We start from the raw sequence: 16,685 nt of genomic DNA on the forward strand, positions 1-16,685 counted from the left end.
ATTGTTTCCTATGGGGAAACACTTTCAAAGCCTACACCCACCACCTTAACATGAACCGCGAGTCTAAACACCCCTAACCTTATACTTATTAACCCCTAATCTGCCGCTCCGAACACCACCGCAACCTACAATATAGCTTTGAACTCCTAATCTGCTGTCCCTAACATCGCCTACAGCTATATTATATTTATTAACCCCTAATCTCCCGCCCCCAACAATAATAGTTATTAACCCCTAAACCTAACACCCCCCTAAGTTAAATATAATTTAAATAAAACAAACTAAAATTACTATCATAAAATAAATTAATCCTATTTAAAACTAAATACTTACCTATAAAATAAACCCCAATATAGCTACAATATAACTAATAGTTACATTATAGCCATTTTAGGATTTATATTTATTTTACAGGCAACTTTGTATTTATTTTAAAAAAAAGGTACAATAGCTATTAAAATAGTTAAGAACTATTTAATAGCTACCTAGTTAAAAAAAATTACAAAATTACCTGTAAAATAGATCCTAACCTAAGTTACAAATACACCTAACACTACACTATCAATAAATTAATTAAATAATTAATAATTGAACTTCAATCCGATTGGCTGATGTAATCAGCCAATCAGATTTTTCCTATCTTAATTCCTATTGGCTGGTAGAATCCCATCAGCCAATCGGAATTCGAGGGACGCCATCTTGGGCGACGTCATTTAAAGGAACCTTCATTCGCCGTTAGGACATCGGAAGAGGATGGCTCCGCTCCGGTTGATTGAAGATAGAAGATGCCGATCGGATGAAGACTTCTGCCGGTCCGGACGTCCTCTTCTGTCCCATCGATGGCCGGCTGGCTGAAGACAGCTCAAGGTAGGGTGATCTTCAGGGGGGGTAGTGTTAGGTTTTAGAGTAGGGGTGTGTGGGGTTATATTTTTTTTTTTTTTTTACAGGTAAAAGCTGATTACTTTGTGGCAATGCCTCGCAAAAAGCCCTTTTAAGGGCTGGTAAAAGAGCTGATTACTTTGTAATTTAGTATAGGGTAGGGCATTTTATTATTTTGGGGGGCTTTTTTATTTTATTAGGGGGTTTAGATTAGGTGTAATTAGATTAAAAATCTTGTAATATTTTTTTATTTTTGGTAATTTAGTTTAGTTTATTGAATTGTATTTTAGTTTAGATAATTGTAGGTAATTTATTGATAGTGTAGTGTTAGGTGTATTTGTAACTTAGGTTAGGATTTATTTTATAGGTAATTTTGTAATTATTTTAACTAGGTAGCTATTAAATAGTTAACTATTTAATAGCTATTGTACCTAGTTAAAATACAAAGTTGACTGTAAAATAAATATAAATCCTAAAATAGCTACAATGTAACTATTAGTTATATTGTAGCTATATTAGGGTTTTTATTTTATAGGTAAGTAGTTTAAAATTACTATCATTAAATAAATTATTCCTATTTAAGTTGTTTTATTTAAATTATATTTAACTTAAGTGGGGGTGTTAAGGTTAGACTTAGGTTTAGGGGTTAATAACTTTATTATAGTAGCGGCGACGTTGGGGCTAGAGATTAGGCATTAATTGTAGGTAGGTGGCGGCGATGTTAGGGAGGGCAGATTAGGGGTTAATAAGTAGGTAGGTGGCGGCGAGGTTGGGGGGGGGGGCGCAGATTAGGGGTTCATAGGGATAATGTAGATGGCGGCGATGTCCGGTCGGAAGATTAGGGGTTAAAAATTGTTAGAGGGTTTGTGATGTGGGGGCCTCGGTTTAGGGGTTCATAGGTAGTTTAAGATGTTAGTGTACTTTATAGCACTGCAGTTAAGAGGTTTATGTTCCGGCGTTAGCCCATAAAACTCTTAACTACTGACTTTTTTTGTAGTTGGAGACTCGTAATACCAGCGTTGGCCAAATCCCATAGAAAGTATAGTATAAGCAGTTGACGTAAGGGGATTTGCGGTAGCCTCGAGTCGCGGAATAAAAGTGAGCGGTACACATGTACCTGCCAAACTAAATACCAGCGGGCGTTAAAAAGCAGCGTTAGGACCCCTTAACGCTGCTTTTTAAGGCTAACGCAGAACTCTAAATCTAGGTGTAAGTTTGCTTAAAGGGACACTCAAGTCAAAATTTAAAACGCATGATTCAGACAGAGCATGCAAATTTTAAACAATCTTCCAATTTACTTCCAAATGTGCTGTCTTTATATTTAAATTAATTTTCTATTTACACTGTGTTACCAGCTCCTACCAAGTGTGTGCAATAATTCACAGAATATATGTATATGCATTTGTGTTTAGCTGATGGCTGTCACATGATACAGGAGTGGAAATCGATAACTGAAATGTGAGAAAAAATAAAATAAAAAATCTACTACTCATTTGAAGTTCAGATTAAGTACTATTGTACATTGTCTTGTTATCATGCAAATTTACTTTATTGACTGGTCTTTAACTGTAGGAATAATATGTAAAACGTATAAATTATACTAATAATGATGATACTCACTTTGTATCACTTTCAGTTTTGTGTTTCATTTCCATAATTTCAACCATGTGCAAATCAATAGGTTCATTTTCTTGTCTAATAGCCAAAACAGAATCCACAACAGCCTGGAGAGGACAAAAAAAACAAACAAAAACACTTTGGCTTTAACATACTTGCAGCAATGAGAACAATTGCTTAAAAAGGGACAGCAAAGTTTATTTTCTTCTTTATAACAAACACAGCATGCAATTCTAAACCATTTTACAAATTAATATCAAATAAGCTTTGTCCTCTTGGTATTTGTTGAAGGGCATGCATTAGCAAATAAAGGGGAAATCTGTTAAAAAAAAAAAATTACAAGCTGTATCTGAATCGTGAAAGTTTAGATGTTAATGTCCCTTAAGGACTTTTATGATCAATTCTAATTATTTTTGAGACAGTTTCTTAAACCATTTGTTTTGAAGACAAACTATATTTAAGTCAGTAGCATACAAGATGTGCCCGTTACATAGTCAAAACAAAATGCCATAACTGATTAAATACTTTCTAAGTCTTTTTAGAGGTGTATAATAAAGTCCCTACATGAATTAAGAGATAATAAAATGTTAGTTTTCCATTGTTCTAAGTATTGGGCTTTGGTTTACAGACAGAATATAAAGAAGCATGTGTGTACAGAAAGTGTTAAAGGATATGAATTCCCTTCAAGCTCAACCATTTTGATGGGTTGTTTCAAAGAACAAAACAAGCTATTTCAAATGCAAAACTATACATAAAGGAGCTATTGCTCACATGTTATTCACTGCAGCTGGTTTAAAAAGTCACTGGAAAAACTAAGGTAAAAACTATTTACAGTATGCCGTCTCTTTAACGCTTCTTTAAAAGAACTGCATAACATTTTTCATTGCACAAGGATATAAGGTGTATAGCATCCTAGATTCCTTTAGGCAGTGCATGATAAAATAATTTTTAGCTTCATAGTTGGGTGGTGCCAAACCTTATCCAGCCTTCAATGCAATATACAGAGTACCATTTATTTGATTAAAAGGGACAATCAAGTCCAAAAAAATAAAAGCTTCATGATTTGATACGGCATGTAATTTTAAACTTTCCAATTTACTTTTATCACTAATTCTGCTTTGTTCTCTTGGTATTCTTAGTTAAAAGCTAAACCTAGGAGGTTCATATGCTTATTTCTTGGACCTTGAAGGCCGTCTCTAATCTAAATGCATTTTAATAGTTTTTAACCACTAGAGGGCATTAGTTCATGTGTTTCATATAGATAACATTGAGCTCATGCACGTGAATTTACCATGGAGACAGCTTTGATTGGCTAAAATGCAAGTCTGTCAAAAGAACTGAAATAAGGGGGCAGTCTGCTGAGGCTTAGATACAAGGTAATTACAGAGGTAAACGTGTATAATTATAACTGTTGGTTATGCAAAACTGGGGAATTGGTAACTAAGGGATTATCTATCTTTTTAAATAACAAAAATTCTGGTGTTGACTGTCCCTTTAAGGATAATACATATTAGTCCTTAAGACAGTTTAAATCCAAAGTCTCCTTGGATAACAAACTACAAAAATATTACAATTATCAAATATTCCTTTACCTCGGTTAAAATATCAGCTAGTTCAGCATGAACCTTTGTTCGCAGAGAAGTTCTTGCTACATTAACAAGCGTCTCCCTGTCCATTTCTTTGGATACTTTAAGCTGATCCAAAACTTTAAGTGCTTTTATTTTTGCCGCTTCAAATCCTTCAGTCACAATTCTAGGGTGAAGACCCTAAAACAAAAAAAAAATTAAACCAAGAAACTTTTATATTAAAAAGGAATAATTAATGCCAGAGAAAATTTGTTAGTTGTATTTAAAGGAAAACACTTAAAATCTCAAAACAAACACCTACAAAAATCTATTTAACATTCGATGGCAGTTCTATTTTGTAGATGACGAATCCGTCTTACTTCAATCTTTGTGTGCCACCTTTGGCGTCCAGCACGATTGGAGGAAGTCGGATTCGTCTTTATCTGCTTAAAAAAAAAAAAAAAAAAAAAAAAAAAGCAGCTACGGGCAGAGGATCAGCATTATGTTTACCATAACGCAAAAGGTAAGTATTTTTAAAAACAAGCGCCTTTGTAAACTTTAATGAATTAAAAGTGCCCCTGTTTAAAAGATTACTTTTTGATCCTGGGCTTTAATTCATCAACATTTAAAATCACGCTAAAAAAATGTTTACTATGAAATATTGTGAGATCAAAAGTAAAATCACAGTAAATCAAAAGTGTGAACTCAGGACTAATGATAGATAAAAGATTGGAAGTTAAAAAAAGGAAGAGGCTGGGACCATAAAGTTAAAGAAAAATTATTTGATTTATACATTCAGTCTAAATGCATCTAACATAAAACTGTTTGCTACATAAGTTCACAGGAGTCAAAATATAGGTTTAAAAAAAAAAAAAAAAAAAAGTGTCTGGTTTATTAAATGTATCATTTCAGTAATCAGAGACAGAGTATTAGGTTCTCATGTGGTCTACCATATTTTTATTTTGCTTATTATATAAGCTCTGGTTTATATTGCTTGTAAGAAACTGTTGGTTCTTTGGTTATGTCCCCACAAAGCCATTTTCAAGAAAATATTACAATAATCATCGAACCATACCTCTGAGATATACAGATCAGCTTGCTTCAGAAGCTCTCCAATAATGAGGACATTAGAAGTAGTTCCATCTCCAGTAATATCATCTTGAGCTGTTGCTACTTTTGCTATCAGGGAGGCGGTGGGGTGCTGAATTTGCTACAAACATGAAAGTTATACAATATTAATAATAGAACACAAATTTAAAGGGACAGTAAAGTCAAAACTAAACTTTCACAATTTATATAGAGCATGCAATTTTAAACAACTTTCCCAATTTACTTATGTTAACAATGCTGTGTCGTTCTTTGTATCTTTTACTGAAGAGTAAAACTAGGTAGGCTTATAAGAGCTCAGGAATGTACATATACAGTACAGTACTCTATTGCAGCAGTTTAGCAACATTTTGCTACAAATAATGTTGCAAAATACTGCTGCTATAGAGAACTAAATACACGTGCACACTCGTGAGCCTACCTAGTTTTACTCTTCAATATACCAAAAGAATGATGCAAATTTGATAACAGAAGTAAATTGGAAAGTTATTTAAAATGACATGCTCTATCTGAATCAAAAGATTAATTTTGACCTTACTGTCCCTAACGACTTAGTGATGGTAAACTCTCCACCTTTTTAAAATCAGATCCGGAATGTTAGTGATATTTTAAATGGAATTTAATTCATCAGTTATAATTTAGTTGCGCTCTTTGAATTTCAGATCTATATTAAAAAGTTAAGTTTTAGCACAACTTCATTGCAACATTCTGGATCTGATTTTAAAAAGGGGAGAGTTTGCCATCACTTTAGCCAACACTACATAACTACTATGAATGGAATGCACTTTATGCTACAACTTTTTGCATAGTGTACTCCCCGCTCACAAACAATCAGGATCTCTCATGCTCTACCTAAAATACCAAGAACAACCCCAACCCCTATACATGCTATCTACACTCTTGTCTCTAGGAACCATTTTATAAATATACTTCACCAAGCCACTGTGTAGGATTTATTGCAAAAGTGCTGTTTGGCAAAACTCAAACATGTTTCAATGTCTGCAAATGTGAACCTCCAAGAAGAAATGTGTAAAATAACCTGAAGAAGGGCTGTTATAAGCAACCAGACACCACATTCCTGCTGCTGACACACTCACCATTTCATGAAGAAGCACATTGCCATCTTTGGTAAGCTTAATTTCTCCAGCACCAGACACAAGCCTGTAAGATTCACAAAACCAGTTATTACACGACATGAAGCAGTATCTAACATTACTTGGCATCAAAATCAGCTTATATTTTAGCTGAAAAATATAAAAAAAACTAGTGTCTAGTGACTGACTTATCCTTTACATGTAACTGAATGAAGAAAACAGGCCAAATATCGTAAAAAAAAAAATCTAACAGTTGTTTGACCTGAACAGACCTAGCTAAATGTATATATTTTATTTAGGTAGAAATCTAAACTATACAAGTTTTCTATATAAAATACATATCACCTATATGTTTATATACCTACACAATCGTTAACAAGTGACTGCTATTAAAGGAAAACTTAACCACAAAAATTTCTTTCATGATTCAGGTAGAGTATACAATATTAAATAACTTTCCAAATTACTTCTATTTAATTTGCTTCATTCTTTAGATAGCCTTTGTTGTAGAAATAGCAATGCACATGGGTGAGCCAATCACACGAGGCATCTATGTGCATCAACCAATCAGCCGCTATTGAGCATATCTAGATATGCTTTTCAGCAAATATATCAGGAGAATGAAGCAAATTAGATAATCAAAGTAAATTAGAAAGTTGTTTAAAATTGCATTCTCTATCTAAATCATGAAAGAAAGAAAAATGGGTTTCATGTCCCTTTAACACTAAATAACCAGTCAAAAAGTGTACGTTCAACAGGACTCAACAACCATGCCTGTCACTAAATCGGTCGTTTAACCCTTCCGTTGTTAGCGCCGCGGTCTAAAAACAATAGACTAACGAAAAAGGCGTTAACCACATGACTGCAATGCAACTATGGTAAATCTGCCTTGCAGACAAAGGGTTAAACTAGACCTGCCCATGGCACAATGTAGAACAGTTACAGTCTCCAGCTGATGCCGTTATCACTCTCACTAGAAATAGAATCACACGTGTTACACACTGCAAATGGTCTCACATCTTCATTGTGCCTTTAGGCCCGAGGTTAGTGCGCAGCACATCTTGGAGCCCACGAGCCGCACTGATGTTAACAGACAGAGCCGCTTGAGCCCGGGCCACCTCCGCTTTGGGATTAAGAGCTTTAACTGCAGCCATCACGAAAGCGTTGCAAGAGGCCGGAGAAGGACAGTGAGTCAGCTAACGGCCAGGCCTCACTTCCCTACCACACCGCGCTGTAGAAGAAAGAAGTGCCGGGCAGTTCCAGAACAATCTAAACTGCTAAGCAACCACGGCACGCCTAATTACTAATTTCATTGGCTGAGACATGATATTCTGTTTTCTTATTGGCTGTACTTTTTCGCGTTCTCAACGTAACTTTACAGCGAGATTTCAAAGCATTAATCTCGAACGGCATTTATTCATTAGCTAGTGGTTGGTTGGTGGGTGGTTCATTGGAGGCTGGAGCTTGAGAAGCAGCGTTATCTCTAGTTAGGGCTGCATCGTTAGTTACGTCAACTATGTACATGTGTACAAAAGCCATCTTTTTAAACGGTTTCATTAATGTGCAGTGACGCCAAATAAAGATTTCTACAATGATATATTGTAGCGATTTACCATTTATTTGTTTATTTACAATTCAGTCTTCGTTAAATATTGTCTTTATTTTTTCCTGATTTGTAAAGGAATGCATTGTGGGAAGGGATGATTTCACATCTGTTATATTATCTATACATATTAGCGGGCTGCGTTACCAATATGTTAGGCTTTAAAACTATTGGCTATATTAAATGACAATTATAGTGAAAAAATTACGTGACCTATTTCATTGGAATATGTCATTTTATTAACACTAGTAATCATGCAATGCTATATGTTTAACTGCACCAAGGGGGGACCAGTAAATACAAAAGTTTTGCATAATCAACAAATGCATGATAAAAAGACAATGCAATAAAAAGTTATGTCTACAGACATCCCAACTCTCCCTGATTGTAATAGCGGCTCCCTGATGCCAGCAAACTGAATGCAATCTCCCTGAAAACTCCAAGTACCATGATCCATTGTGGTCCAGAAAAGCATTTTTTTTAAGGAATGCCTTTTAGTTGCTGAGACGTTATAGAACCCTCAAAGCATGCGTCAGTAACTAAAAAGCCCCCACTGATTTTAATAAAATAAAACACAAATACTATCTTATTTACTGCACGTAATTAAAATACGTATTCTGAAATATTTAAGCATTCAACAAGCATACGATCAATGGAAAATAGGTTTGTTGTATGTAGTTGTGCAATATAGCTACTTTTTTAATGAGACTTTAGTGGGAAGCTACTTTAATGATAATTATCTATCTTATTTAGGGTTTCAAAGTGTCCCAATATATAACTTGGAGTGGGGGGGGGGTGGAAGCGCAGTACTGAGTGAAGCCACCTCCCTGAAATAAGTTTTTGCAGGTTGGGATGTCTGCGTCTATTTCCACTCCTGTATCATGTGACAGCCATCAGCCAATCACACATGCATATATGTATATTCTGTGAATTCTTGCACATGCTCAGTAGACTCAAAAAGTGTAAATATAAAAAGACTGCACATTTTGTTTATGGAAATAAATTGGAAAGGTTTTTAAATGTGCATGTTCTATCTAAATCATTAAAGTTTAATTTTGACTTGAGTGTTCCTTCAAATAGACTTGCATTTTCTGCAATTCTGCATTAATTTGTATAAACAAATGGCTAATTTGTCCACAGGTCGGAGAGTATGGCTATTTTTGTAACTGGATATATTATTAGTCTAACCAGACACATTGCACCCCCCCCCCCCGAATCAAAACTTTAAAACAAGCCTCATTCAGTTTGTTAGATCAGGTTAGGGCAATTGTTATTTTCGTTAGATCTAACATGCAAACACTGGTATTTACATTTATTTGCTTGGGGGCTAACCTGTCATAAGCACCCTTAACAAAACATTGGACTAAAAGTTCTATAATTTGATAGATATTTGTTAGATATCCAAAACATGCATAGGATCAAAAAGGAGGAAACTGCAAAACTCTGAAAACCAAGTAAGATTCCATGAAGAAGAAATTGGTTAATCACTGGCTTGTGACACAGAGGAAAAACATAATTTATGTAAGAACTTACCTGATAAATTCATTTCTTTCATATTAGCAAGAGTCCATGAGCTAGTGACGTATGGGATATACATTCCTACCAGGAGGGGCAAAGTTTCCCAAACCTTAAAATGCCTATAAATACACCCCTCACCACACCCACAATTCAGTTTAACGAATAGCCAAGAAGTGGGGTGATAAGAAAAAAGTGCGAAAGCATATAAAATAAGGAATTGGAATAATTGTGCTTTATACAAAAAAATCATAACCACCACAAAAAAGGGCGGGCCTCATGGACTCTTGCTAATATGAAAGAAATGAATTTATCAGGTAAGTTCTTACATAAATTATGTTTTCTTTCATGTAATTAGCAAGAGTCCATGAGCTAGTGACGTATGGGATAATGACTACCCAAGATGTGGATCTTTCCACACAAGAGTCACTAGAGAGGGAGGGATAAAATAAAGACAGCCAATTCCTGCTGAAAATAATCCACACCCAAAATAAAGTTTAATGAAAAACATAAGCAGAAGATTCAAACTGAAACCGCTGCCTGAAGTACTTTTCTACCAAAAACTGCTTCAGAAGAAGAAAATACAACAAAATGGTAGAATTTGGTAAAAGTATGCAAAGAGGACCAAGTTGCCGCTTTGCAAATCTGATCAACCGAAGCTTCATTCCTAAACGCCCAGGAAGTAGAAACTGACCTAGTAGAATGAGCTGTAATCCTATGAGGCGGAGTCTTACCCGACTCAACATAGGCAAGATGAAATAAAGATTTCAACCAAGATGCCAAAGAAATGGCAGAAGTTTTCTGGCCTTTCTAAAACCGGAAAAGATAACAAATAAACTAGAAGTCTTTCGGAAAGACTTAGTAGCTTCAACATAATATTTCAAAGCTCTAATAACATCCAAAGAATGCAACGATTTCTCCTTAGAATTCTTAGGATTAGGACATAATGAAGGAACCACAATGTCTCTACTAATGTTGTTGGAATTCACAACTTAGGTAAAAATTCAAAAGAAGTTCGCAACACTGCCTTATCCTGATGAAAAATCAGAAAAGGAGACTCACAAGAAAGAGCAGATAATTCAGAAACTCTTCTGGCAGAAGAGATGGCCAAAAGGAACAAAACTTTCCAAGAAAGTAATTTAATATCCAATGAATGCATAGGTTCAAATGGAGGAGCTTGAAGAGCCCCCAGAACCAAATTCAAACTCCAAGGAGGAGAAATTGAATGAATATCAGGAAGAATAGCAATCTTTCTGTGAAAAAGAACAGAAAGAGCAGAGATTTGACCTTCAAGGAACTTGCGGACAAACCCTTATCTAAACCATCCTGAAGAAACTGTAATATTCTCGGTATTCTAAAAGAATGCCAAGAAAAATGATGAGAAAGACACCAAGAAATAAAAGTCTTCCAGACTCTATAATATATCTCTCTGGATACAGATTTACGAGCCTGTAACATAGTATTAATCACAGAGTCAGAGAAACCTCTTTGACGAAGAATCAAGCGTTCAATCTCCATACCTTAAAATTAAGGATTTCAGATCCTGATGGAAAAAAGGACCTTGAGACAAAAGGTCTGGTCTTAACGGAAGAGTCCACGGTTGGCAAGAGGCCATCCGGACAAGATCCGCATACCAAAACCTGTGAGGCCATGCCGGAGCTACCGGCAGAACAAACGAGCACTCCTTCAGAATCTTGGAGAATACTCTTGGAAGAAGAACTAGAGGCGGAAAGATATAGGCAGGATGATACTTCCAAGGAAGTGATAATGCATCCACTGCCTCCGCCTGAGGATCCCGGGATCTGGACAGATACCTGGGAAGTTTCTTGTCTAGATGAGAAGCCATCAGATCTATTTCTGGAAGTTCCCACATTTGAACAATCTGAAGAGATACCTTTGGGTGAAGAGACCATTCGCCCGGATGCAACGTTTGGCGACTGAGATAATCCGCTTTCCAATTGTCCATACCTGGGATATGAACCGCAGAGATTAGACAGGAGCTGGATTCCGCCCAAACCAAAATTCGAGATACTTCTTTCATAGCCAGAGGACTGTAAGTCCCTCCTTGATGATTGATGTATGCCACAGTTGTGACATTGTCTATCTGAAAACAAATGAACAACTCTCTCTTCAGAAGAGGCCAAGACTGAAGAGCTCTGAAAATTGCACGGAGTTCCAAAATATTGATCGGAAATCTCACCTCCTGAGATTCCCAAACCCCTTGTGCCGTCAGATACCCCCACACAGCTCCCCAACCTGTAAGACTTGCATCTGTTGAGATTATAGTCCAGGTCGGAAGAACAAAGAAGCCCCCTGAACTAAACGATGGTAATCTGTCCACCATGTCAGAGAGTGTCGTAAAATCGGTTTAAAGATATTAATTGAGATATCTTAGAGCAATCCCTGCACCATTGGTTCAGCATACAGAGCTGAAGAGGTCGCATGTGAAAACGAGCAAAGGAGATCGCATCTGATGCAGCAGTCCTAAGACCCAACATTTCCATGCATAAGGCTACCAAAGGGAATGATTGTGACTGAAGGTTTTGAAAAGCTGATATCAATGTTAAACTTCTCTTGTCTGACAAGGACAGAGTCATAGACACTGAATTTATCTAGAAACCTAAAAAGGTTACCCTTGTCTGAGGAATCAATGAACTGATTGGTAAATTGATCCTCCAACCATGAACTTGAAGAAACAACACAAGTCGATTCGTATGAGATTCTTCGAAAATGAGAAGACTGAGCAAGTACCAAGATATCGTCCAAAGGAAATACCAAAACCCTATTCTCTGATTACAGAAAGAAGGGCACCGAGAACCTTTGAAAAAAATTCTTGGAACTGAGGCTAGGCCAAACGGTAGAGCCACAAAACTGGTAATGCTTGTCTAAAAAGAGAATCTCAGACACTAAAAGTGATCTGGATGAATCGGAATATGCAGATACACATCCTGTAAATCTATTGTAGACATATAATGCCCTTGCTAAACAAAAGGCAGGATAGTCCTACAGTAACCATCTTGAATGTTGGTATCCTAACATAACGATTCAATAATGATAGATCCGGAACTGGTCTGAAGGAATTGACCTTCTTTGGTACAATGAAGAGATAAAATAAAACCCCAGCCCCTGTTCCAGAACTGGAACTGGCATAAATACTCCAGCCAACTCTAGATCTGAAACACATTTCAGAAATGCTGAGCCTTTGCTGTGTTAACTGGGACACGGGAAAGAAAAGAATCTCTTAGCAGGAGGCCTTAACTTGAAGCCAATTCTGTACCTTTCTGAAACAATGTTTCTGAAACCAGAGATTAAGAACGGAATTGATCCAAATTTCTTTGAAGAAAACGTAATCTGCCCCATACCAGCTGAGCTGGAATAAGGGCCGCACCTTCATAGGTACTTAGGAGCTGGCTATAGGTTTCTATAAGGCTTGGATATATTCCAAACTGGAAATAGTTTCCAAACTGATACCGCTCCTGAGGATGAAGGATCAGGCTTTTGTTCCTTGTTGTGAGGAAAGGAACGAAAATGATTATTTACCCTGGAAAGAAAGGGAAAGCAAAGTTGACTTAGAAGACATGTCAGCATTTCAAGTTTAATCCATAAAGCTTTTCTAGCTAAAATAGCTAGAGACATATACCTGACATCAACTCTAATGATATCAAAAGATGGTATCACCAATAAAATTATTAGCATGTTATAGAATAATAATAATGCTATAAAATTATGATCTGTTACTTGTTGCGCTAAAGCTTCCAACCAAAAAGTTGAAGCTGCAGCAACATCCGCTAAAAATATAGCAGGTCTAAGAAGATTACCTGAACATAAGGAAGCTTTTCTTAGAAAGGATTCAATTTTCCTATCTAAAGGATCCTTAAATTAAGTACTATCTGCCGTAGGAATAGTAGTACATTAGCAGGAGTAGAGACAGCCCCATAACCTTATGGATTTTTGTCCCAAAAAACTCTAATCTGTCAGATGGCACAGGATATAATTTGCTTAAACGTCTAGAAGGAGTAAATAAATTACCCAAATTATTCCATTCCCTGGAAATTACTTCAGAAATAGCATCAGGGAGGTAAAACACTTCTGGAATAACTACAGGAGATTTAAAAACCTTATTTAAACGTTTACATTTAGTATCAAGAGGACCAGAATCCTCTATTTCTAATGCAAATAACACTTCTTTAAGTAAAGAACGAATAAATTCCATCTTGAACAAATACAAAGATTTATCAGCATCAACCTCTGAGACAGAAACCTCTGAACCAGAAGAACCATTATCAGTATCAGAATGATGATGTTCATTTAAAAATTCATCTGAAAAAAGAGAAGTTTTAAAAGACTTTTATGTATACTAGAAGGAGAAATAACAGACATAGCCTTCTTAATGGATTTAAAAAATAAAAATCTCTTATGTTATCAGGAACACTCTGAAAATTAGATGTTGACGGAACAGCAACAGGTAATGTAACAGTACTAAAGGAAATTTTATCTGCATTAATAAGTTTGACATGACATGCAATACAAATAACAGCTGGAGAAACAGATACCAAAAGTTTATAGCAGATACACTTAGCTTGGTAGCTCCAGCACTGTGCAGTGATTTTCCTGAAGTATCTTCTGACTCAGTTGCAACGTGGAACATCTTGCAATATGTAAAAGAAAAAAACAACATATAAAGCAAAATTGATCAAATTCCTTAAATGACAGTTTCAGGAATGGGAAAAAAATGCCAGTGAACAAGCTTCTAGCAACCAGAAGCAATAAATAAAGAGACTTAAATAATGTGGAGACAAAAATGACGCCCATATTTTTTAGCGCCAAAAAAGACGCCCACATTATTTGGCGCCTAAATGCTTTTGGTGCCAAAAATGACGCCACATCCGGAACGCCGACATTTTTGACGCAAAAAAACGTCAAAAAATGACGCAACTTCCGGCGACACGTATTACGCCGGAAACAGAAAAAAAATTTTGCGCCAAAAAAGTCAGCGCCAAGAATGACGCAATAAAATGAAGCATTTTCTGCCCCCGCGAGCCTAACAGCCCACAGGGAAAAAGTCAAATTTTTTAAGGTAAGAAAAAATGATTGAAACAAATGCATTTATCCCAAATATGAAACTGACTGTCTGAAAAATAAGGAATGTTGAACATTCTGAGTCAAGGCAAATAAATGTTTGAATACATATATTTAGAACTTTATAAATAAAGTGCCCAACCATAGCTTAGAGTGTCACAGAAAATAAGATTTACTTACCCCAGGACACTCATCTACATGTTTGTAGAAAGCCAAACCAGTACTGAAACGAGAATCAGCAGAGGTAATGGTATATATAAGAGTATATCGTCGATCTGAAAAGGGAGGTAAGAGATGAATCTCTACGACCGATAACAGAGAACCTATGAAATAGACCCCGTAGAAGGAGATCACTGCATTCAAATAGGCAATACTCTCCTCACATCCCTCTGACATTCACTACACGCTGAGAGGAAAACCGGGCTCCAACTTGCTGCGGAGCGCATATCAACGTAGAATCTAGCACAAACTTACTTCACCACCTCCATTGGAGGCAAAGTTTGTAAAACTGAATTGTGGGTGTGGTGAGGGGTGTATTTATAGGCATTTTAAGGTTTGGGAAACTTTGCCCCTCCTGGTAGGAATGTATATCCCATACGTCACTAGCTCATGGACTCTTGCTAATTACATGAAAGAAAAGCTACAAAGGACAACTGGACATCTGCACCAGACGTGCAAACAAATCCTGCAAGACTGGAGCAATCAGGATTACTGAAAAAAGCTTTAACCAAGAGGCTAAAAAAACCATCAGTAGCCGTCTGACCCTTTCTGGAACCAGAGAAAAATTGAATAAACAAGCTATAAGATTGTCAAAATCCTTAGTAGTTCTCAAAACTGCCTTATACTGAAATAGCCAAGAGAAACAAAACCTTTTCGGGACAAAAACTAAATATCCAAAAAAAGCATAGGATCAAAAAGGAGAAACCTGCAAAACTCTGAAAACCAAATAAGATTCCATGGAGGAAAAATTGGTTAATCACAGGCTTAAACATTACTAGAACCTGGATACAATTCTGAATATTCAGCAATCTTCTTGTGAAGCAAGACAGAAAGAGCAGAGTGGATAAACCCTTATCCAAACCACCCTGAAGAATTCTAGGAACTCTAAAAGATTGCCAACTAAACCCATGTTCCACACACCAGGAAATAAAAACCTTCCAAACCTTGTGATAAATCTTCCTTGTCAAAAAGTTTACAGGCCTGCACCAAAATGACAGAATCAGAAAAACCTCTCTTTGTAAAAGCCATCAAGGTTAGAGATTTTAAATCCTGATAAAAAAAACTAACCTTGAGACAGAAGGCTGTGACGCAGAGGGAAAAGCCACGAAGGACCCCTGGACATCTGCACCAGATCTGCAAACCAAATCCTGCCAGGCCAAACTGGGGCAATCAGGATTACTAGTGATACCTCCTGCTTGATTCTGGCTATTTCCCTTGGTACAGAACAGGAGGTGGACAAAAAACAAAGCCAGACAAAACAACCGAGGAGCTACTAGAGCATCCACAAACTCCACCTGAGGATCCCTGAACCTCAGAAAATATCTGGGGAGTTCTTTGTTAAAATAAGAAGCAATCAGATCCACTTCCGGAAGACCCTATATAGGTCTATAACCTGACTGAAGACTTTCAGATGAAAAGACCATTCCCATGGAAAGTCTGCTTCCCAATTGCACACCCCTGGACTATGAACTGCAGAAACTATTAAATATTATGAATGTTTATGAATATTAATAATAATACAATTATTATTATTAATTAATAACTAAGTTCAACAAGCTATAGAAATATTAAAATGAATTCAAACTTGACCAAATCATGTTACACTATGTTTGTGGGCACAATATTGTATAGGAAAGTTAGATCTCAACTGATCTAATGACTGAATTTCAGACCTAGCACAATTGTCAATAAATCATATATACTGTATATCAGTTAGAAACCTTATAATGGTTCCCCAGCTATCCAGCATTTACCAGCGAATACAATGTATCTCCGCTTGAATATAACCCTAGAACACTTTATAATAATTTAAATTCTTAATCAATATTTACAAATCTTTTAGTCTCAATGGATACATTTATTTCCTATACACTAATGTATAAATTACACTGATATATTAACAATTCCTAGGATGGTCACATGTAAAATATTGAGCTGAAATATAAAATAGACTTTTAAGCAGAAATTTAAAAGTCAATTTTAGTCACAATAATAATTCAGGGATTT

The 16,685-nt window shown here is 36.2% G+C and overlaps 1 protein-coding gene across 1 annotated transcript in view; it reads right to left on the reverse strand.

Moving 5' to 3' along the window:
* CCT6A (chaperonin containing TCP1 subunit 6A) overlaps window positions 1-7,509 on the reverse strand; it is a 73,881-nt gene extending 66,372 nt beyond the window's left edge. Inside the window, exons 1-5 of the mRNA XM_053707458.1 lie at window positions 7,280-7,509; window positions 6,266-6,329; window positions 5,137-5,271; window positions 4,089-4,262; window positions 2,500-2,603 (exon numbers count right to left, since the gene is read on the reverse strand). Of these exons, the coding sequence (XP_053563433.1) occupies window positions 2,500-2,603; window positions 4,089-4,262; window positions 5,137-5,271; window positions 6,266-6,329; window positions 7,280-7,416 (614 nt within the window). The 5' untranslated portion in view covers window positions 7,417-7,509. The remainder of the gene's footprint in view (window positions 1-2,499; window positions 2,604-4,088; window positions 4,263-5,136; window positions 5,272-6,265; window positions 6,330-7,279) is intronic.
* Between the last annotated feature and the right edge of the window lie 9,176 nt (window positions 7,510-16,685).

Source organism: Bombina bombina, chromosome 3, assembly GCF_027579735.1.
Source record: "Bombina bombina isolate aBomBom1 chromosome 3, aBomBom1.pri, whole genome shotgun sequence".
Classification (NCBI taxonomy): domain Eukaryota; kingdom Metazoa; phylum Chordata; class Amphibia; order Anura; family Bombinatoridae; genus Bombina; species Bombina bombina.